Source organism: Mobula hypostoma, chromosome 22 (assembly GCF_963921235.1).
Source record: "Mobula hypostoma chromosome 22, sMobHyp1.1, whole genome shotgun sequence".
Taxonomy (NCBI): Eukaryota; Metazoa; Chordata; class Chondrichthyes; order Myliobatiformes; family Myliobatidae; genus Mobula; species Mobula hypostoma.
Genome location: NC_086118.1, coordinates 20,613,666 through 20,637,555, shown reverse-complemented (window position 1 = coordinate 20,637,555; position 23,890 = coordinate 20,613,666). Strand labels below are relative to the sequence as shown.

At 39.6% G+C, this 23,890-nt stretch overlaps 1 protein-coding gene across 2 annotated transcripts in view; it reads left to right on the top strand.

Annotated features, from left to right (window-relative positions):
- Positions 1-23,890, top strand: part of LOC134360206 (ras-related protein Rab-40B) — a 67,639-nt gene that overhangs the window by 24,497 nt on the left and 19,252 nt on the right. For both annotated transcript variants that reach the window (XM_063074272.1, XM_063074273.1), the window contains exon 2: positions 12,998-13,058. In XM_063074272.1, coding sequence (XP_062930342.1) covers positions 12,998-13,058 — 61 coding nt within the window. The remainder of the gene's footprint in view (positions 1-12,997; positions 13,059-23,890) is intronic.

Below are 23,890 nucleotides of genomic sequence, written 5' to 3'. Positions count from 1 at the left end.
AGTTTACTTTGAAAATGATCCTTTCAGTGTGTACAATTATGAACGAGCAGAATCCTTTCCATGAGGAACAAGAAACCTTTCTGTGACAACAAGATGTGTACACTACCTTTCCTTTATATTTGAAACACAATTCTGCCAACCTAGAGGAAATGCTAGCACTCAGTGCTGAGTGCAGAAAGCTCAGGCATCAGGTGGAATAGGCTGCATTCTGCTGTAATAATCTTTTGGATCCTAAGCTTGTAATTATTAAATTGCCATGTTTGCTAACTAATTGAATACAGCTAAAATAGTCTTGAATATCCAGTCATGGATGTAATGATCAATAAGGACTTAACTATCAGTCCACTTCTCTTCTGACTATCAGCATTAAAATAGGTACAGGGGCAAGTTAATGACAGATTGTTGATGCATATCCAATCAACTTAAAAGGTTCAGTTTTTAAAAAATGGAAGAAATGGTTTTTGGATTCGGTGCTTTTTTTTCCACTTTCAGTGCTGCTATTTTGGTTAAATGTTCTCATTAGACATGATCTCTCAGCTGCTAGTACTGGAAAGAAAGCAAACTGCCAAACTGTGTATTTTCTATTGCAGCTCCACATGGCTGATATCAACTGAGCAAACCCAGCTGAATTAGGAGCTCAGGAAATGTCTGTAAATGGGTTGGCAGAAAAATTGTTTATGAAATGGAGTGACTTTATAATGGGTAACTTTATAATGAAAGCTTTCTGGCTATCAGTTTGGATATGGACTCTGAAGTAAACAACATAAGGGGTTTTGCACCAGGGTGTCAAGCATTCTTTTCTATTTATATCTTTTATTGACGTGGTGATATCATAAATATTTATAATTTTTTTTGCTGCTCTAGAGCTTCCAGTACTTTGGTACTGCATGAATATTGTTTTATTAGTAGCTGCATAATCCTGTAACATCAATAAATTGGGGTAAAGAAACTACATGAAAAATTAATGACATTTCTTTTGTAAGAGTAGCTTGGATGACAGAGGTTAAATTGCAAATGAGACTATAAATATAATTAAGAGGGTTGATGTCCTTATTAAAATAGTAACAAAAGGTAAAACTTGCTACTGGATTAGTAACAGACAGGAATTAGAATTCCACCAGAGGAGTTGGGGAATTTCATTTGCTAAGAAAATATAAATCTACAATGAAACCATATTATCGTAATTATGACTATGTGCTGATAAGATTGTTGTAAAAACCCAATTCAGAGCCACACAGAGGAAATGGTCAATCAAGGATGCCAGACTCCCACTAAGTGGTTATGCTATTGCAGAAAAATGCCTTATTATGCAGGAATTTCATCATGAAATGTGGGTAGCTGGCATTACTGTTGTCTGGAGTTGTCAGGCATGGTGGTGGCTAAGGACACATTTCATCAGGTTGTACTGGTATATACCCTCTGGATATCTATGAAGTACTAGAACATAGAACAGTGCAGCACCGTAGACTCCTTTCAGCCCACAATGTTGTGCCAACTTTTCTTTTAACCGACTCCAAAATCAAACTAATGCTTCCCTCCCGCATAACACTCCATTTTTCTTTCATCCATATGTCTACCTAAGAGTCTCTTAAATATCCCTAACACATATGTACAATCACCCTTGGTAGCACATTCCACGCACCCGCTTCTGTGTGTAAATTTTTTAAAAACTACCTCTGACACCCACCCATTACTTTCCTTCAATCACCTTAAAATTGTTTTAGCTATTTGCACCCCGGGAAAAGATGCTACTGTCCCCTTCAATCTATGTCTCATATCATTTTATACAACTTTATCAAGTCAACTTTCATCCTCCTTCATGCCAAAGAGAAAAGGCCTAGCTTGCTCACCCTTCCTTCATGAGACATGCTGTCTAATTCAGGCAGCATCCTGGTAAATCTCCTCTGTACCCTCTCTAAAGCTTCAACTTCCTTCCAAAATTGAGGCAACCAATTTTACCTTGCAGCTCTTGAACTCAGTCCCCTAACTAAAGAAAGGCCCCTAACTAACTAAACCATGTGTCTTAACCATCCTTTCAAATTTCACAGCAACTTTCAAGGATCTACGAGGGGTGATTGATAAGTTTGTTGGTCTAAGGTAGAAGGAGTCAATTTTAGAAAACCTAGCACATTTATTTTTCAACATAGTCCCCTCCTACATTTACACACTTAGTCCAGTGGTCGTGAAGCATACGGATCCCTTCTTTGTAGAAGTCGGCGTCATGGACCTTCAGAAAGTGGTCCACAGCAGGGGTGATTGACAAATTCGTGGCCTAAGGTAGAACAAGGTAAGTTATTAACTTCAAACTTTCTGCACTTCCACTCAGAGTTGAACTGCACGTGCATGTAACGGGAACTGTATACCTCATCTCCTTCTATCTTAGGCCACGAACTTATCAATCACCCTTGCTGTGGACCACTTTCTGAAGGTCCAAGACGCCAACTTCTACAAAGAAGGGATCTGTATGCTCTATGACAGCTGGACTAAGTGTGTAAATGTAGGAGGGGACTATGTTGAAAAATAAATGTGCTAGGTTTTCTAAAATCGCCTCCTGCTACCTTAGGCCACGAACTTATCAATCACCCCTCGTGTAGACATGGAACCCAAGATCCCTCTGTTCCATCTCACTAACAAGAATTCTGCCATTAACCCTGTTCTCTGCCTTCCAAGCTTAACCTTCCAAAGTGTATCACTTCACATTTTTCCAATTGAACTCCATTTGCCACTTCTCAGCTACTCCTATCAATGTCACATTGTAACCCACTAAAACCTTCTACACACTGCAACCTTCATTTCATCTGCAAACTCGCTAACCTGTACTTCCACTTCCTCATCCAAATCATTTATATAAAAAAAAATCAAAGAGCAGGGGTCTCAGAACAGATCCCAGCACAACACCGAACTCCAGGCAGAATACACTCCAACTACTACCACCCTCTGCCTTCTGTGGGCAAGCCAGTTCCAAATCCACACAGCCAAATTTCTCTGGATCCCATTTCTTCCAACTTTTCTGAATTAGGCTAACTTGGAAAACCTGATCAAATGCCTTACTGAAATCCAAGTACATTCATTAGCCGCTCCTGAACCTAAAAGGTGGCCACTGAATACATGTTTGTGGTCTTCTGCGGCTATAGCCGATACATTTCAAGGTACAAGGCGTTGTGCATTCAGAGATGCTCTTCTGCACATAATGTGTAGTTATTTGAGTAACTGTTGCCTTCCTGTCAACTTGAACTAGTCTGGCGAGTCCTCTCTGACTTCTCTCATTAATAAAGTGTTTTCATCCACCAAACTGCTGTTCATTGGATATTTTTTGTTTCTCACACCATCCTCTGTAAACTCTAGAGACTGTTCTGTGTGTAAAATCCCAGGAGATCAGTTTTTGCAATACTCAAACAGCCCCGTTCTGGCACCAACAATCATTCTACAGTTAAAGTCACATAATTTTCTTTCTTCCCCATTTTGATGTTTGTTCTGAACAACAATTGAACCTGTTAACCATGCTAGCATGTTTTTATGCATTGAGTTGCTGCCACAGGATTGGTTGATTAGATATTTGCATTAATGAGCCTGTATTTGGGTTTAGCTAATAAAGTGGCCACTGAGTGTACATCACAATCACTGCTCTACCTTCATTAATCTGTTTTGCCACTTCCTCAAAAAATGCAATTAAGCTTATGAGGAACGACCTGCCCCTCACAAAGCCATATTGACTATACATAGGAATTGTGCTTCTCCAAACACTTATAAATCCTGTCTTTAAGAGTCCTCTCCAATGGGTTGCCCACCACTGACAAGACTTGCCAGTCTATAATTCCCAACTTATCCCTGTTACCTCTTTCGAAAAAAGGAATACCATTTGCCACCCTCCAGTTTTTTAGTACTACTCATGAGGCCAGTCAGCCACAAAGATCACCAAAGCTGCAACATTTTCTTCCCTTGCTTCCCATAGTAATCTGGAGTATATCCCATCTGGCCGTGGGGATTTGTCTATCCTAATTTCTTTCTTACAAAAGTTCCAAGCACAACATCTTGCTTAGCACCACATGTTCCAGCATATTAACCTGTTCTGTGCTGTTCTCTGATTCATCAAGGTTCCTTTCACTGGCAAATACTGCAACAAGGTATTCATTAAGGAGCTCCTCTACCCCTACTGTCTCCAGGCACAAGTTTTCTCTTTTATCCCTGATTGGTCCTACCCTCACTCTAATCATCCTGCTATTTTTGATGTGCATGTAGAACATCTTGGGATTTTCCTTAATCCTACTTGCCAAGGCCTTGGCAAGTCCCCTTCTAGCTAAGTCCCTTCTTATAACCTCCTCCTCTCAAGTGCCCTATCTGATCCTTCCTAACTAAAGATTAGGTAAGCTTTCTTCCTTCTGACTAGATGGTTTCTTCACCCTACCACCCTTTCCTTGCCTCAATGGCACAAACGTATCCAGACCCATGCAAGTGCTCCCTAAACAACCTCCACCTTTCTCTGAGTGCATTTTTTCCCAATTAACACTCCCAGGTTCCTGCCTAGTAGATCATAATTTTCCCTCCCTTGATTAAATATTTTTCCATACCATCTGCTCCTATCGCCGTCCAAGTTTGTGCTGAAGGTTAAGGTATTGTGGTAACTGTCCCTGAAAGTCCATAGACGATCCTTCCATGGCGTCCTCCCTTCCAAGAGCTGTGATACTATCCCTGATTAGCAATGCCACTCCCCAACCTTGTTTACCTCCCTCCCTGTTACTTCTGAAATATTTATTCCCTGGAACATCCAGCAGCCATTGTGACAGTTGTATCTCTATAAATGACCAAAATATTATGGTTCCATGTACTGAATCTGCTTTTTAGCTTCCTACGTAGTTCCTTGTATTTGCTCTTTGGGACCTCAACCCTTTTCTTACTAATGTTATTGGTAACAATGTGTACCATGATGGCTGGTGGCGCAGTGTGAGATCAGTGCCGGACTCCGGAGCGAAGGTTCCCGAGTTCGAATCCAGGTCGGGCCACCCCCTTTCTATCCGTGCCGGGTTGAGTGTTGAGCTAGCTACTTGGCCTTGTAAAAAATACAAGGGTCGAGTCAGGAACGTTCATAACGTGACCCGGTTAAATGGCTGAATGTCTGGTACAACACACTTAAAAATAAATAAATAATTTTTTTAAAACCCTTCCTCTTAAAAGGACCAATCTGAGACATCCTAGGAAGCAACAGACCATCTGGGGATCTCTTTTACTATGAGGTATATGGAGCTGAATTTTGTTTAAATTATAATTTTTGTAGTGAATTAAACCAGGTGAACAATCCACTTATTATGAAGAGTTTGCTTGAAGAGGGTGTGGCAGCCGCAGCCTAATGAAGTTGCAGCACATGGTGTGTATATGGGATAGCTCTTGCTGTAGCATAAAGGTTTTGCTAAGCAGTTCCTACCAAGAATACATCAGGCATAAGTTTATAAAGTGCAATTATTATGTAAGTGAACAGATAATTTATTTTTAAAAGCTTTGTTAGCAAAATTATACAAATCACAAATTAAATAACAACCTGAAGTGTAGATTTAATGCTTGATTAAAAATGGCATATTGTTTGCAGCAATAGAAAACTTGCCAATATTGTTTTAGTTAGGTTTAAGTGCAGAGTGAAGGGAAATTACAGTAGGTGTATGTTCAGCTTGATTGTTTCAGTTTTAACAATAAAAGTTAATCTATAACAAAATTCTATTGTGCTGGAAAGGATGCAGTCTTCAAATTGCTTGCCATGGATTAATTTTGTATATAGAATAACAATGATCTGAATTTATTTGTTAGAATGCTTTAAACTTCAATGGGTATATGACAATCCCATTTGCAAATTGGAATGATGATTTTAGTCACCTTATTTCTTGTACACCAATTTAATCTTTGAACAGTACTAAACAGTATAAAAAAAATCTTGGCCAATAATTTACAATTAGGAATTGGCATCTTGATGTCAGGAGCATTATCACAATCTTATTTTTACTATACCTTGTTTCTGGAATTTGAATCCTGACCAGTCTCCTTTGAAGTAAAAGATACAGTTCAGTAGATCCTGTAAATTAGGAATGAGACCCAGAAAGTGATTGAAATGATCTGCAGTTCAGGCAGAAACAATAGACAGAGAAATGTGTGTTTAATGCCACAGGTCAATGATCTTTGTCAGAATTAATTTATCCTTTATATACTATTAATTTTGCAGTAAATATCAATCAACAATGTTTAAGATATGTAATTTAGAAATCCAATTTGGTTTCTCTCAGATGGTCTTTGTAAGGTAGGCCCAGCAATTTAAAATAAATTGGCACAAATCAAAGGACTGCAAAAGGACTCTTCTGTGTAATTTTGATCCTGAATCTTTCTGTTTAATTTTTGGAGGAAGATGACTAAACATGTCATTCATTGCCTTTATAAAAGGGTAAAGTTAATTATCGATTTAACATTTCTCTCAGGCTCTTATTTGATCTCTGAATGTGAATACATAGCTATAAGAATATTCATCTAGACTCTGTGCACTGTGAAAGAAACTAGTCATCTATTAATTTGTGGGTATCCAAATGTGGTAAATCTTGAATATTTGGTGTTGAGGATGAAAATGGCATTTTACTAAGATGTGTATCTTCTGATTTTTCTTAAATACACAGATTTATTTAATAATTTTAGAATATGGCTTCTTTAAATTAAAAGCTGAAGGACATCAATAGTTACCTTTTGGCAGAAGTCTGAAATTTGTTGAGAGGGGAATGTTATGGGATGATGCATTTTATTATAGTTCAGGTGAATTTATTTTAAAAGTTAAGGTGGCTGACTTCAGTACTTATACACAGTTTATATGCAATGTAGAAGGAAACCTAGGAACTTTTGGGGGAAAACAATTTCATAATCAAAGCTGGTAAGTTATAGTGAAATTTATGCTGGGAATGGATGGCATATTGTGAGAAATAGATTACTGACATCTGAAAGGTCAAGGATTTCAATGACAAAATTTGGTATAAGTGCAGCTTTGTTCTGTTTGCTACAAAAGATCTCTGAGTGACCATCTGTGCCAATTTAACCTCCCATTCCCACACAAAGCGTCTGTCCACGGCCTGCTTTACTGGCATGATGAGGCTCAATTCTGGTCGGAGGAGCAACACCTCATTCTGTCTGGGTAGTTTCCAAACTGAGAAAACTCACCTTCACTAACATCTGGTCACCACTTCCCTCTGTACTCTTCACCTGCCCCAACTTTTTGATTCTTTTCTCCCCATTCTAGTGGCGTCTCGTCCCTTTTCTTCTCCTCCTCTGTCTTCATGACTTGGTTGCCCACCTCCTTCCCTTTATCGAACTGTCCTCTCCTTTGATTCCTCCTTCAGCACTTTACCTCTTCTATCTATCACCTCCCAACTTTTCACATCATTCTCCTCCACCCCTACCTACCTACCATCCCCTTCACCGGGTCTCACCTATACTCATTCCCTTCCCCCAACACCTTATTCTAGCTTCTGGCTCCATTTCCAGTCTTGATGAGGGGTTTTGGCCGGAAGCCTCAACTGTTTAATTCCCTCTAGAAATACTGTCGGACCTGTGCTGAGCTCCTTCAGCATTTTGTGCGTGTTTCTCAAGATTTCCAGCATATGCAAAATCTCTTGTATCTGTGAAATAGTAATTAATATATTCCAAATAAATACTTTGTCTACATTTTTTGAATTACCCAATATTGTTTCTGCTTATAATTACTGAACTAGCAGGCATCCTTTCCTATGCTTTTGACTCATGCTGAGCCATTAAAGCAAACAATTCCATTGGATGATAAAATATAAGGAACAATATTTGTGTAACAATGTAAAGGGTTAAAAGAACAATTTATTACAATTTACATATACAACGTCATGTAATGAGATGAGTAATTTGTAGTATTATGAAGTATTACAAAATTAGGGTTCAGTCCAGCTTTATTATTCTATTCCATTGATCAATGAAATATCAAGCCTTATGGTGAGGCACTTAAATTTTCCTAGGTGCACGAAGGTAGGTAAATACAGAGGGGGGATATTTGATGAATGCTCATTTACTTAGAAACTGATCATCAGCGCTGTTGTAAGAGGCTACAGAGGGTGGTGTTCACTTGACTCTGAGTCAACATTTATGCAATTTGGGAAATAAAATATGTGGAATTAACTGCTAAGTAAAAACATGCTGTTCACATCAGGAAAAAATATATACCGAATGTCACTAAAATATGCTGTGTGGTGAGCAACACTTACAGATTCATACTGTGGAAGGTTTATAAACTATTACCTTCTTTTGAGGCTGTGTTTTGAAAAGGTTTACAAGCAATGTAAATTTCCATTATTTTAAGGTCACTCTTTCCTTGGAACATAGTTAAAATTGTTATTAACTTTCCATTCACGGTACTAATTCGTGAATATTATGATCTAGAAATCCATTTTGTATGCATTTCAGGGATTCATCCTCCATATTGTTAGTATGACTTTGATTTATCAGGTCTATATTAGATTACATTGAAGTCTCCCACAGTTACTGCAATACCCAGATTTCAATCTGATTTCATCTTTTCCATAGACTACATTTCTACGATTTCTACTATTATCCAGGGGCCTGTAAACATCTCCTACCAAAGCTTCTGCATTTGCTGCTTCTGTGCTACACCCAAACAGTTAGTAATTCTGTGGTATGACCTGCTGAGCTAACATCCTTTCTAACAACTGGACTTGCACCATCCTTCTTGACAAAGTACATGTCTGCATTTCATAATGAGTCACAATAAGAAGCAAATAGTACATATCACTCATTTTTCGGAATTAACACCAGATTCAGAAACAGTGAGGTCAATTCCCATGATTTTGCAAGGTTTTCCTCACAAATCCTCCAAGAAGACCACAACTTGTCATGTTTTGGAGGCTTGCATGCCCCAATGACGCAGAAGGCAATGTTAGTTGGGATTAGGGCTTTATACTTTGATTCTTGCCACCTATGCTAAACAGGTCAAAGGGAAGAGGCCAAACTAAAGTGGTCCACTGGTCCTGCAGATTTGGGGGATCAGCTCAGGGCTGACAACCCTGACTGGTAAAACAAAACTGTTACAGAAACAACAATGACAAATCCTTCTATGTCTGAATGGCTAAGGACAGTCAGAGACTGAGGAACCTTCATTGCTGCCCTTAACACCAGCAGTGTAACAGGCATTAAGTAAGTTCCTCACAAATACAAGTGGGCTGGTATATAAATTAAGAGAGTAGTACTTGGACAACCAGTTTTATAGCTTGGAGAGCTAATTCTGGTAAATTGCCTTTAATTTCATCTTGGCTCACCTCAGGGTCTCGCATGAATCACTTCTTCATTTATCACCACGCCAATTTTCTTCCTGATGATGAGTCTCGTTTAATGCCACAACCCACCAATTACTCGATCACCCTGCACCTTACACCACCACCCGTACCACATATCAATTGGACTGTCAAGGCCTGCATTCCCTCTTCTCAGTGAATGTTGCAGTAAAATTCCATATCCCTTTCGGAATGCCATCATTAAGAGAACAAGCTTCAGAAGTTTGTGAATACTAAATGTTTAAATTTTTCGAAAGATTAAAACTCAAAATGTGTATTACTATTTTAATTCTGAATGCTAATTGTACTGCTTAAGCACTATGCCAAACTATTCTGGTTTTTCAAGCAAAATAAGTCCCTACTTTTTGCTGTTATATCCTTAATTTTCATAGTAATTGATCTTAACTAAATCTGTCATTATTAAAAGTTATGTTTTAAGTAAGTAACAACACTGAGGAATGTGTCACCAACAGTGCCTTTATACCAAACGTTCCCCTTTTCTGGTTATCCTGCTGATGCAGTATTTCCTGCTGTAAAGTTAGACAGGTTGTCTACTGATGATCCCTGCCAGTGTAGCACTTAAACATCTGCCAAATAAAAACAACAGAATAGCTTAAGATAATTTTTATTGGAACCGAGATTGTAAACTTGCCACTGTATGACAAAATATTCCAAAATATTAATATTATACATAATCATATCCTGATTGCATGAAATTAGCCCCATTTTCCATGAATTCTTATAATATGAACATGAAATATCCCTAAATAATGATGGGGTTCCCCAAGATGATAGTTGTGACTATGAACAGAGTTGCTTGAGAGGCACTAAACTCGGTTGATATAAAGGGTTTTTAATTCATCATGACGAGCAGGAATTCTCCTGGAGATCTTATCTTCCCAGTAGAGTTTCAGAACCTAGGATTCTTCAGAAATAAGAAAACAGCAGGTGATTCAGTACAATTTCAATTCCTGTAATATCCCAAATTGTTTACTTCAATATTTTGTATCTGACAAAAGGCTCCAGTAAGTTACATCTTTACTGTGGAGGGCATGCTGTAAAGCCTGATTTATACTTCTGCATCAACTGGACGCCGTAAGTACTGCGTCACCGCAAACCCTACGCAGAGCTGACGCGGATCCCTATGCCAGAGCCTGACACGCACCTCTCCCAAAATGTGACTATGCGTCGCAGCAACACAGACCGCAACAACTGTGATTTGTCTGCTTGGTAGCATCGCATTTCCTCCTATGCTGCAATAGCTTCCCAGTGGGCAACTGAAGGGCAGGGAAGGAACTCTGGCTGCAATGCTTTCCATAAAGCTTTACAGACCTCCGAAATTATGGAGTACAGTTGACGTTTCGGGCCGAGACCCTTCGTCAGGACTAACTAGCAAGAGGTCTCGGCCGGAAACGTCGACTGTACCTCTTCCTAGAGATGCTGCCTGGCCTGCTGCGTTCACCAGCAACTTTTATGTGCGTTTACAAGAACAAAGTAGTTCACATGAATATGCTAAAGCTTTTAAGATTGGTGTTGTGAGGGCTGACTTGCTGGTACATAAGTATACCAATTATTGATAAACAAAACAAGTTTGTATGTCCATGGGATATTTGTTGTACTAAGTGACAAAATCAGTCTGGTCTGGAGGCTTCATTGATCTCAGTTACAACAGAGCATAACAACTTAACCAGTGTTGCCAGGCAACATCTACGGAAAAGAGTAAACAGTTGGCATTTCAAATCTCTTCCTGAAATGTTGACTGTTTACGCTTTTTCATAGATGCTGCCTGGCCTGCTGAGTTTCTCCAGCATTTTGTGGATTTCCAGAACCTGCAGATTTTCTTGTCTTTTAACCAGTGTTGTCTGGTTTAATGTAGGCCAATTAACATATCTCGATTATTTTACATTTGGTTGCTGCGTACCAGAATGTGTCATGGTCATGTTAGTTTGCAAACTGCATCTCTTGAACAACCACCTGCTGTGGGCCAGTACTCTGTAGACAGCACTGTTTGTTTACAAAGCTCTTTTAATTTTAAGCTGATAACTGTTTGTAATTTACATTAAGAATTGAAGACAGGTTCTCATTTGTATATACATATGATTTAATAACTTCTGAATTCCAACACTCGTGTTCTTCTTTCTGAACTTTGTTAGTAAATTGGATGATGGTTCTTCAAATTCCTCACTTGCAGGCCCCAGTCAGTTTGGATTGGCAACAGCATCTTCTCCACTATCTCCGTCAGCATAGGTGTACCGCAGGGCTGTGTGCTCAGCCCGCTACTCTACTTGCTTTACACCTATGACTCTGTGGCTTAGCCCATCTCCAATGCCATATTTAAGTTTGCTGACAACACCACTGTCGTAGGCTGTATCAAAGGTGGTGATGAATCAGCATTTAGGAGGGAGATTGAAAATCTGGCTGAGTGATGCAATAGCAACAACCTGTTACTTAATGTCAGAAAGACCAAGGAGCTGATTATTGACTTCAAGAGAAGGAGACCAGAAGTCCATGAACAGAGTTTGTTGCCTCTTGCACACTGAATGTCCAAGTTGGTGTGGTCTTTCATTGATCTTTGATAGATGTTCCCTTCTTGAGGCAGTGCCTCATGTAGATGGTTTTTATTATGGGGAAGGATGTAATGTCTGTTGCCAGACCATGATTTAAATAGTCCGGATACTTTTAATATTACATCTGTAGAAGTTTGTTAGAGTGTTCAATGACAAATTGAACCATTTTAACCTTAAAATAAGTAAAGCTCTGGTACACCTTCCATGTGATTGCATATATCTGCTGCACCCAGGACAGATCCTCTGACATGTTAACTTCCAGGAAATTAAAGCTGTTGACCTTCCCCATTGTCGATCCATCAATGTAGACTGTGCATCACCATCCTCCTGCTCCTTCCTGAAGTCATCAATCAGTTCTTTGGTTTTACTGATCTTGAATAAGAGGTGGTTGTTGTGGCACCACTCAACAACAAGTCCTATCCTGCTCCTGTATGCAGACTCATCACGTGATTCATTCAGCAATAATAGTGCTGTCAGTGAATTTGGACTTATTGCATTGAAATTTGAGTTTGAAAGGGGCTGTCCCCTAAAATTGCTTGCACAGCAATTAAAATGCTGTGGAGATCTGATGCATTAGCGCTGTTCCAACCACAGATTACATACGGAAGAACCAAAATATCAGCTGTGCAAAAAAACTGATTTTGATTGACCACTTTGCTCTTAGTACTGGCAGTACATTGAGAACAAGATCTGTATTTTAATAATGTAGCTGTATGTGACATTTCTTATCCAAAAGAGAATCTCCACAGGGCTTTTGGGAACATGGAAACAACTAAAGAAATTGGTTCTGGAAACTGGATGCATTGTCAAAGAAGCTTTTATGAAGCATTTATAAGAAGAATAAGAGAGAGAACTCCGTACCTAACCCTCTGTCCTTCAAGAAACAGCCACACTGATTGCTACACAGGTGTGCTTCCCCAATGCCACCTTCCCATCTCCACATTTCCAATCTTACAAAGCAACCCTGACTGAAATTAGTGATTGGCATAAAAAAAATTCTAGCATGGTTATGTTTGTGGCAAAAACTCCTGTTTCTTTATTGATTAATTCATGTGGGTTAATTGTTCTTCTCATAACATTTGTATTTTTTTCTGACAGGCATTGATTACAAGACGACAACAATTCTCTTAGATGGACGGCGGGTGAAATTACAACTCTGGTAAGTGCTTTTTAACTGTGAAGGACAGAAGCTAACTGTTTCATTTATCATCAGTGAGCGAATCAATGCCCACATTCATTGATCGGTCTTGTACTGTCATAGTGTAAAGAAGAGGTTTCCAAACATTGTAGAAACAGTGACTGTTTTAGGAAGTAGCATTTTTAGGATACAAGTTAGAAAATCTTCCAGACCTCAAATAGTGTCACATTGTAAAACTCTATAAACCAGAATAGCCTTAAAGGTGGTGGAGCATTCTGCAAACCAGAATTTTAATCACATCAAGCAGAGCAAAAAGTTGCAACATTCAGAATTAATGTCAAAAGATCCCTTGATGTCACCATTAGGATCATTTGATTCACAGGATAGATATACAGCTAATCTTTATTCTCAAACTTTGAGCAAACCTTCTAAGTAATTTGAACTCCACTTGGAAAATGCAAAACATACATGTTCATATGACTTCTTTGGCATTAATGTTTTGAACCATTCAGAAATTTTTAATCTATGATCTTTCAATACACTATAGTCTTCACTAATCCTTGCATAAATATAATCAAAATTAGATTTATCATCACTAACTTAAATGAAGTGGAAATTTGTTGTCTGCAGCAACATTACAATTTACTATAAATTATGGAAAAAAAGCAAAAGAAAAGCTATAACAAGTGGCCTTCAAGGACTGTTCAAGAATGTTGATGGCGAAAGAGAAGAAGCTGTTTCTGAATTATTAATTATAGGTCTTCAGGTTTCTCCCTGAAAATCCAAAAAAAAATGAGATTTTTCTTAATCTTTCAGCCAGTAGCACTGTATAAATCATTCATCTCTCCTGGTTTTCTGCTGCGTTTGGAGGACTGTGTTTGTGCATGGTTACGAAGGAGGAAAGGAGCTTGTTTTGCGGTTGTTTTGTTCCTTGTGTTCTTTTGAGCATGGTGGCCACATTATGTTGGCACTGGAATGAGTGGCAATGCTAAAGGGCTACCGCCACCCCCAAGCACATCCTTGGGTGCGTTGGTTGTTGAGCAAATGATACATTTCACTGTATATTTTGATATACATGTGGTAAATAAATCAGATTCAGAATCTCTGCAACTTTAGGATTTGTTTTATTAAAACGTATCCCAGTTCTGATGAAATGTAACTCATGTTTTCTTCTTTACAATGCACCCTGATCTGCTGAGTATTAAAGGCATTTTCTATTTGTATTTTCTGAACCTCTTGCAATTCCAGAAAGTATGTACACACTAAGGTGCTACCTAGCCATGTAAACAGCACTTTCAAATTAACAGTCTCTAAAATGTGATCTTGAAAAACCTATTGCAACTTAATTCAGAGGTATCTGTGGAAAACAATTCTACAGTGAAATATCATAACTTTCAAATTTACACTCCAAGCTGTGATGGGTAAATTCTCCAGAGTTACAAGGAATCAGCAGTGTTCACAGCAGTAATCTCTTTTTTTTAAGATGCTGTTGATTTTTAACAACTCCAGAAGAAAAGCAAATGACAAGGCATTCTGGAATCAGTGAGAGGTTATTGTTGTCAACATCATGGCTATTGCAAAGCCTAACTGTATTCAATATACAGTTAAAAGAACAGAAGGTAGTGAAACCTCCAGGTTTCCTTGGCTGTGTAAGTCTAGGGAAAACGCTCTTCGGTCTAACCAAACTCTTGAGACTGAGACGGCTCTCCCGCCCAACGCTGGTTTGTGTGTATGCTGTGTAATTTGCTACTCTGTTACAAATTAGTGCCACAAAATAAATATAACTAAAGGGTTAGTTTAAAAAAAAGAAAAGGGGCCCATTTTAATTAAATAGTCAAACGTGCACAAGTTGAAGCTCATCTTGAACTTCACTGTCACTCATGTGCTGGGCCTTCAGTTGGCGTGAAAACACACACCACCTTCTGAACATCACTCACATTCCATCTCGAACAAACGGATCTACCACTGGGTTGTATCCTACGACCAGTTCTACCCAGCGTTCTTTCTCCATCTGCTGCCGAAGCAGGGGGGAAAAGAACCCAAGACCAATCTTACTGTCCCTCACCAGGAAAACCTCTCCCTAATGCTACCATTCTAATTGGATGGCACACATTCCTCATCATCCGTTATCTTCAACAATAACCCAGACAGGCTGATAACAGAACAGAATGCTCTGACAGAACTGCTAAATGAAATAACAGTAAAAACATGAACCAGAGTATTACAGTAGTAATTCTATTTGTTTTCTTCAGTACATGTATGCCCAAATGAATAAAATGACTTGGTGTTTCCAGACCCTATTTCACTGAATCTTTGGTTAGCTTCCACAATTGGTTTCCTCAAGGTTTGTTGGTGGTTGACTATAATAAATATTCTCTTTACAAATCTGAATCAACGAACAACTCTGAGGAACTCAGAGTTGAACATTATCTGTGGTGAGAAAGGAATTACTAACAATTCATGTTGAAACCCTGCATCGGGACAGGAATTCCTTCAGCAGGTTATTTGCTGTTCCATATGACAACGTCTGCAGTCTGTTGTGTTAATTTACCAGGCAGTTTGCAGTGTGGAAAAACAGTGACCATGAATTTTGGTGTGTTGGTCACTGCCTCCAATTTTGGGCACGTGGCCAAGTGGTTAAGGCATTGGACTAGCGATCTGAAGGTCGTGAGTTCAAGCCCCAGCCGAGGCAGCGTGTTGTGTCCTTGAGCAAGGCACTTAACCACACAGTGCTCTGCGATGATGCCAGTGCCAAGCTGTATCGGCCCTTGCCCTTCCCTTGGACAACATGGGTGTCGTGGAGAGGGAAGACTTGCAACATGGGCAACTGCCGGTCTTCCATACAACCTTGCCCAGCCCTGCACCCTGGAGAGTGAAGACTTTCCAGGTGCAGATCCATAGTCTCGCAAGACTAACGGATGCCTTATTTATTGGTCACTGCCTCCAATACTGGAAGTATTCATCCTTTGCTGTATATTATTCTCCAGATCCCTTGACATTTTTACCTGTTATTTGTGGCGCATCTTAAGCAAAGGCAAACTTTCTCAATATTTTGTTCTTAGTTGTTTATCATGAGGATAGTAGCAATAATGCTTTGAACATCAAGATTTTTTATTGACTATCACTCATTGTGTGTTATACTTGCCATTTATTAATCTATTCAACATCATTATCATGAACCCCTGACTGTATTTAATTCACTGAGTAATGATAAGTTCAGCTCAGTTCTGCATAATCTCAGGTTACATCCTCACCCCTGACCTAATGTTGGATGGATGGTCACAGGCAAAGCACTTGAAGATATTAGACACTAGGAGCCATTTTCCTTTCAGTTGTGTAACTCGAGTGAGTTGAGGATTTTATGACTTGATTCCCATTAATATGATGTTAGTCAGGATCATTGATGCCACATTAGTACCTTTCAACTCACCTCTGGAATTTATCTCTTATGTCCATGTGTGGACCAGAACTGTAGAGTCTCATACAAAACAAAAAAAAAAAAGAGCTGGAAATATTCAGGTCAGCCAGCATCTTTGGAAAGTGAAATAGTTAAACAAGTTCACTCATCACAGTGCTGCCCTGTTGTATATGGTGCTGAATGGTTCTTCAGAACTCAAATTAGAGCTTTGAGCAGGTTACTGATGCTTCATTAGTGACATCTATAACCACTTCGCAGTGATTGAAAGTAGGTTGAAGCTGGATTGAATTTTTTCTGCTCTTTATAGATGGGACAAACTTAAATCATTTTCTTCATATTCAGGTACTGTAGGGCGTTGCAGCCATTCAGAAGAATTTGTACAGTGATATGATGAGTTCTGTAGCACGAGTTCAGTGTCAAAGCTGCACGTTATTGGACTCTGTCTTTGTTCTATCCAGTGTAGTCGACCATTCCTTCATTTTACATGGAGCCAATCAATATGGCTAGCGACTGTCTACAACAGGGGTTCCCACCTTTTTATATAACAGATCAATACCATTAAACAAGGGGAAATGGAACCTAGAAATATTGTACCTTGTCATGCTTATATCCTGTGCTTTTTTTAAAAAAAAAAAGCCAACATTGATATGACACCTGAGCCCAGTATCAGGTGGGCTGTTAAGAACCTAGGTATGGTTTTGGGTAGACTGTAGTCACCACCTGGCACAGGAGTTTGGGAAAATCAGGGATGGATGTCACCGCTTGCTCCTTTCCAGGAGCTGTGCATGTCTTGGAGATTCCTGTCCTAAGGCATACATAATCTCTCTTGCTTTTACAGGAAAATTGGTACAGTGTATCTAAGTGGATCATAATAGAGGCAATGTTCCTTTCAGATACAGGTATCCTATATAATACGAGACTGTTGGTAAACTTGCCTCTGGCTGAGAATAGTTGTAAACAGTGTCTCCAACCCTGTGAGTCGTCAATATTTGTAACAATCTTCTGCATGGCATCTCTGACCTGAGTTTCAAGGTAGGCAAGACAAAAAGTGATGGTTGTGGACTTCAGGAAGGCACTGGTTGGCCACTCTTCATTGCACATCAGTGGCTTTGCTGTGGAGAGAGCAAAAAGCAGAAAGTTCCTTGGTATGTACATAATGGATGTTTTGACCTGGATGCACATCATCTCCTCGTTAGTCAAGTAGGGACAGCAGCATCTACACTTTCTGAGAAGACAGAGGCATGTAAAGTTCCCTGCCCTCATTCCAACAACATTCTACAGGAGCACCATTGAGAATGTCCTGTCTGGCTGCATCATTGTGTGGTACGGAAGCTGCAAAGCATCGGATCACAAATCCTGATAGAGAATGGTTAAAAACTGCTGAGAGGATCACCAGGGTCTCCCTCTTCTCCCCCCCCCCCCCCCACCTTTTGTGAAATTTGCTAGGAACATTGCAGACAAAGGGCCTGATGCATTGGTGAGGAACCCTGCCAACCAACCAATAATCTCTTTGACCCACTAATATCAGTCAGGAGGTACAGGAGCATCAGAGACTAGCACTGCTTGATTGGGTATCAGCTTCTTCCCTCAGGATGTGAGACTAATGAATACCCTGCCACCATCAAGTTCTTGACACTTAGACAGGGAACTGTTTACCTGTGCTGCCCATTTCACATGCATTTTGAGCTATATTTTGTTAAATTATTTGTAGTAATATTTTGTTTTGTGCTGTGTGATACAAGCGTGATACCTTTGGATGGTTTTTTGAACCAACATGTCGAGGAACCAACTAGAGAGCAGGCTATTCTGGACTGGGTTTTGAGCAATGAGGAAGGGTTAATTAGCAATCTTGTCGTGAGAGGCCCCTTGGGTAAGAGTGACCATAATATGGTGGAATTCTTCATTAAGATGGAGAGTGACATAGTTAATTCAGAAACAAAGGTTCTGAACTTAGAGGGGTAACTTTGAAGGTATGAGACGTGAATTAGCTAAGATAGACTGGCAAATGACACTTAAAGGATTGACGGTGGATATGCAATGGCAAGCATTTAAAGGTTGCATGGATGAACTACAACAATTGTTCATCCCAGTGTGGCAAAAGAATAAATCAAGGAAGGTAGTGCACCCGTGGCTGACAAGAGAAATTAGGGATAGTATCAATTCCAAAGAAGAAGCCTACAAATTAGCCAGAGAAAGTGGCTCACCTGAGGACTGGGAGAAATTCAGAGTTCAGTAGAGGAGGACAAAGGGCTTAATTAGGAAGGGGGAAAAAGATTATGAGAGAAAACTGGCAGGGAACATAAAAACGGACTGTAAAAGCTTTTATAGATGTGTAAAAAGGAAAAGACTGGTAAAGACAAATGTAGGTCCCCTACAGACAGAAACAGGTGAATTGATTATGGGGAGCAAGGACATGGCAGACCAATTGAATAATTACTTTGGTTCTGTCTTCACTAAGGAGGACATAAATAATCTTCCAGAAATAGTAGGGGACAGAGGGTCCAGTGAGATGGAGGAACTGAGCGAAACACACGTTAGTAGGGAAGTGGTGTTAGGTAAATTGAAGGGATTGAAGGCAGATAAATCCCCAGGGCCAGATGGTCTGCATCCTAGAGTGCTTAAGGAAGTAGCCCAAGAAATAGTGGATGCATTAGTGATAATTTTTCAAAACTCGTTAGATTCTGGACTAGTTCCTGAGGATTGGAGGGTGGCTAATGTAACCCCACTTTTTAAAAAAGGAGGGAGAGAGAAACCGGGGAATTATAGACCAGTTAGCCTAACGTCGGTGGTGGGGAAACTGCTGGAGTCAGTTATCAAAGATGTGATAACAGGTCATTTGGAAAGCGGTGAAATCATCGGACAAAGTCAGCATGGATTTGTGAAAGGAAAATCATGTCTGACGAATCTCATAGAATTTTTTGAGGATGTAACTAGTAGAGTGGATAGGGGAGAACCAGTGGATGTGGTATATTTGGATTTTCAAAAGGCTTTTGACAAGGTCCCACACAGGAGATTAGTGTGCAAACTTAAAGCACACGGTATTGGGGGTAAGGTATTGATGTGGATGGAGAATTGGTTAGCAGACAGGAAGCAAAGAGTGGGAATAATCGGGACCTTTTCAGAATGGCAGGCGGTGACTAGTGGGGTACCGCAAGGCTCAGTGCTGGGACCCCAGTTGTTTACAATATATATTAATGACTTGGATGAGGGAATTAAATGCAGCATCTCCAAGTTTGCGGATGACACGAAGCTGGGTGGCAGTGTTAGCTGTGAGGAGGATGCTAAGAGGAAGCAGAGTGACTTGGCTAGGTTAGGTGAGTGGGCAAATTCATGGCAGATGCAATTTAATGTGAATAAATGTGAAGTTATCCACTTTGGTGGCAAAAATAGGAAAACAGATTATTATCTGAATGGTGGTCGATTAGGAAAAGGGGAGGTGCAACGAAACCTGGGTGTCATTATACACCAGTCATTGAAAGTGGGCATGCAGGTACAGCAGGCGGTGAAAAAGGCGAATGGTATGCTGGCATTTATAGCGAGAGGATTCGAGTACAGGAGCAGGGAGGTACTACTGCAGTTGTACAAGGCCTTGGTGAGACCACACCTGGAGTATTGTGTGCAGTTTTGGTCCCCTAATCTGAGGAAAGACATTCTTGCCATAGAGGGAGTACAAAGAAGGTTCACCAGATTGATTCCTGGGATGGCAGGACTTTCATATGAAGAAAGACTGGATGAACTGGGCTTGTACTCGTTGGAATTTAGAAGATTGAGGGGGGATCTGATTGAAACGTATAAAATCCTAAAGGGATTGGACAGGCTAGATGCAGGAAGATTGTTCCCGATGTTGGGGAAGTCCAGAACAAGGGGTCACAGTTTGAGGATAAAGGGGAAGCCTTTTAGGACCGAGATTAGGAAAAACTTCTTCACACAGAGAGTGGTGAATCTGTGGAATTCTGTGCCACAGGAAGCAGTTGAGGCCAGTTCATTGGCTATATTTAAGAGGGAGTTAGATATGGCCCTTGTGGCTACGGGGATCAGGGGGTATGGAGGGAAGGCTGGGGCGGGGTTCTGAGTTGGATGATCAGCCATGATCATAATAAATGGTGGTGCAGGGCCGAATGGCCTACTGCACCTATTTTCTATGTTTCTAAAATCAGACATTTTATCAGTATGGGTTTCCCGTTATATATCCTGTTAGTTTCATCTGATGAAAAAAGATGACTATATTTGTTAAATATGATTTCCTCCTCTTAAAATCATTTTAACTGTACTTAATCATATTACACTTTCTTTAAAGCATTTTATAATTTTATCAATTCTGCATTCTGGAGTCTTGTTACTCATTTACTGTTGTATCTGTCCTGCTTGTATAGCAATGCTTTGTTTATGATTACTGTTCTTGCCAGACACAAAAGGTACATGTTTATCACATTCCCTATAGTTCTCTTAGATACTAAGATTCATTTATTTTAACACACCTGACAAGCATGAGTCAGCAATAGCACTTAACTTTCAGATTTAAAGGTATTAAAAATATTTATTCCCAATTCCCTTTATAAAGCTATAAATTTAATGTTAAAGCATACACTGTCTATTTTGTATAGATATTAAACAAACTTTAAAAAGTACAAGATATTACTTTAGCAATGAACAATAGTTTGGATTTCAAAAATCAAGTCTTAGTCTTTTTATTTGTGACCTAAATTATGATTAAATCTTTAGACCTTTCAGTAAGGTAAAATCTGTTTCTCACGAGCAACAAGCATTCCTACTGTGGCTTCAGATCCAATCACAGATGCAGGTTGGAGCATACCCTGCTTTTTGGCTTACCATTTTTGGTGGCTGGACAATCATTGCACCAGATATGACCTGGTTTTTCCAAATTGAGTAGTTTTGGGTAGGGTTCTCCAAATAGAATCCTGAATTCCTTTATGGTTTTGCTTGATTTTGGTGCTATAAACTTTGGCCTTCCCCTCTATGTGGGCATTTCTTGAGATGGTCGACTATTACCCCCTTCAGTAGACAATCTTGAGGCATGTGAGTCTTATTGCCCTGTCTGCAAAGCCTGCAAACTTTAAACATAGTCTGCTTAGGCTGTAACCTGATTTTCTCTAAAAATGATCCGGTGGTGTCAAGTGCTTCAAAACATTTTTCCAAAATGTTAAAATTGTTCAGTGTTTTCCATCAACTTCTAGTACATCACTAGTTTTTAATTCCTATATTTAAAAAATGCCATTGACAGAAACCTGATAAGCATGTATTTCTGTGTTTGGTGCCAGCAATGTGTTGTTACTCAGGCACAAGATTAAACTTGCCACTAAAACTTTAGCATTGTTATCAACTCTTAAGAGCTCAGTTACGAAGATGACATCATCCAAAGCTCCTTTATTCAGAATGCTTTGCCGCTTGGACAAGAATCTATAGGTTCCCTGACTGTTGTCGGGGGAGTCAGGATATCTGCTGTGGACCTGAAGACCCAGGATCTTTGGGCACAGAGCTCGAAAAAAGTGACGTAACGGACTTCTTAACATTGTAAACCAGCGAATTGTTATGTCTCCCCGCTCACTGGGAAAATGGAGACACCTTTTTCTCCCTTTTTGGGGAGAGAGAGAGAGAATCTGTAGTATGTTAAATGCCGGGTGTAATGAGAAGTCTTTGGGGTAACTAAGTCTGTGTCTTTACTCACGCTTGAGTGCTTGGTGATGGTGCCAGTACTTTTCTTTTGCCAGTGGGGGGAGCGGGGGATTCTTACGTTTATCTGTCGTTCATTCTTTGGGGCATTTCTCAGTTTTCGTGGATGTTTGCGAAGAAAAAGCATTTCCGGATGTATATTGTATACATTTTTCTGATATTAAATTGGACCTTTGAACTTTTGAACTAAGTCACACTCCATTCTCATTTGTAAATGTAAAACTGTTAAGTTCTTGTCTTTGGATCCAAATCCTGGAACTCTCCAGCCATCACCACTATGGAAGTTCATTCACTGGAAGGATTGCATTGACTGAAGAAGGCAACTCATTAATGCCTTCTGCTGGACAGTTAGAGATGGATAATAAATGCTGGTCATTGTTCTCAAAAACTGAATAAATTGAAATGAAAATAATTTGTGCCCAGCTAACTTAAATAGTTACTGTTCTGGCCAACTGTGTTGAAGGCCTTTTTATAGATCAAGAATGCCGGGCTTACAGAAACCTGTACATAAGAATGAGGTCCCATAGATGTACTTCTGTATTTTCATTTCTACAAATAGCAAAACTAATTTGCTGTTCTACTTTTAGTAATTGTTCTTATCAGTCTGCTGTGCTTTGATTCTATGCATTATAATACAGTGGACACATGGTTACCATTTTGAGTGATTTTTTTTGTTTTCTGCCTTAATTTGGATGAAATTGATCTACTGTAAATGCAACTATAAAATTGGAACCTGCTCATTATCTGGGATGATCTGTATCTGTTGCTCACAGCTTTCCTCTTGTAATAAACTTGTGAAAGGGATGTCATAATGAATTCCCTATCTGACTATCAAATAAAAATGAAAGATCTGTCATTTTTTCACTCAATTTAACTGAAATGTCCAAAGTTAAAAGAAGTGTAGTTAAAATTTAAAACAAAAACTTGTCTCAACTGAAAAGTCCATGAGCCATGGTAAATTGGTAATAGGATTAGAGGAGATTTGAGTTGTTTGTTTTTCAACTGCGGAGAGGTTTTTTGTCTGCAACTCAGTCTGAAAAGTGATGGAGAAAGAAACGGTCATCAATACACACACAATACCTTGAGTGTATGAAATCTAGTAACCGGATGATGCACATGGGAGTAACCACTTTTGGCTAAGTAGCTATCTTCAGTGCTATAATTTTCTTTAATTCAGTGAGGAGAAAGCTTTAGAATATCTGGTGTATATAAGAGAAAAAACATCCTTCCCTTCATAGTGATTTTCTGCTTTTTGGTGGGCTGCAATCATCAAGAGCAGCCGCTTGATTGGCTGAAGGGGTGTAAGGTTTAAAAAGAGCTCAGGGCCTTCTGGAGCTTTTTGGTGAACTGCAATCCTATTCTCTTAAGCACTTGCTAAAGGCCAATTTGTTTTTAATACAAGAAGTGAGGTGCGAATGGAGAGGGCAGTGTTAGAATGATCAGCCTTTGATTACATAGTAAGAACTATGCTTGGGTAAGCAGAGTTTCCTGTAAGTTTATACTCTTTTTCTATTAGTACATAGCCAGTGTGGCGAGAATGGGTGCAGAGTTAGAGGTAGATTCTTTGTGTGATTTGGCAATTTTGGGGGACCTGCTGTGCCCCCCCCCACGAAAGAATAAGATGATCGGAGATACAGGGAGGTTGTCACCTCTAAGTTGCAACCAGAAGGTACTTGGGGGCCTGGCAAGAGAGGGAAAGGGAACAGGCAGTCGGTACAGAGTACCCCGTGGCCATTCCCCTCAA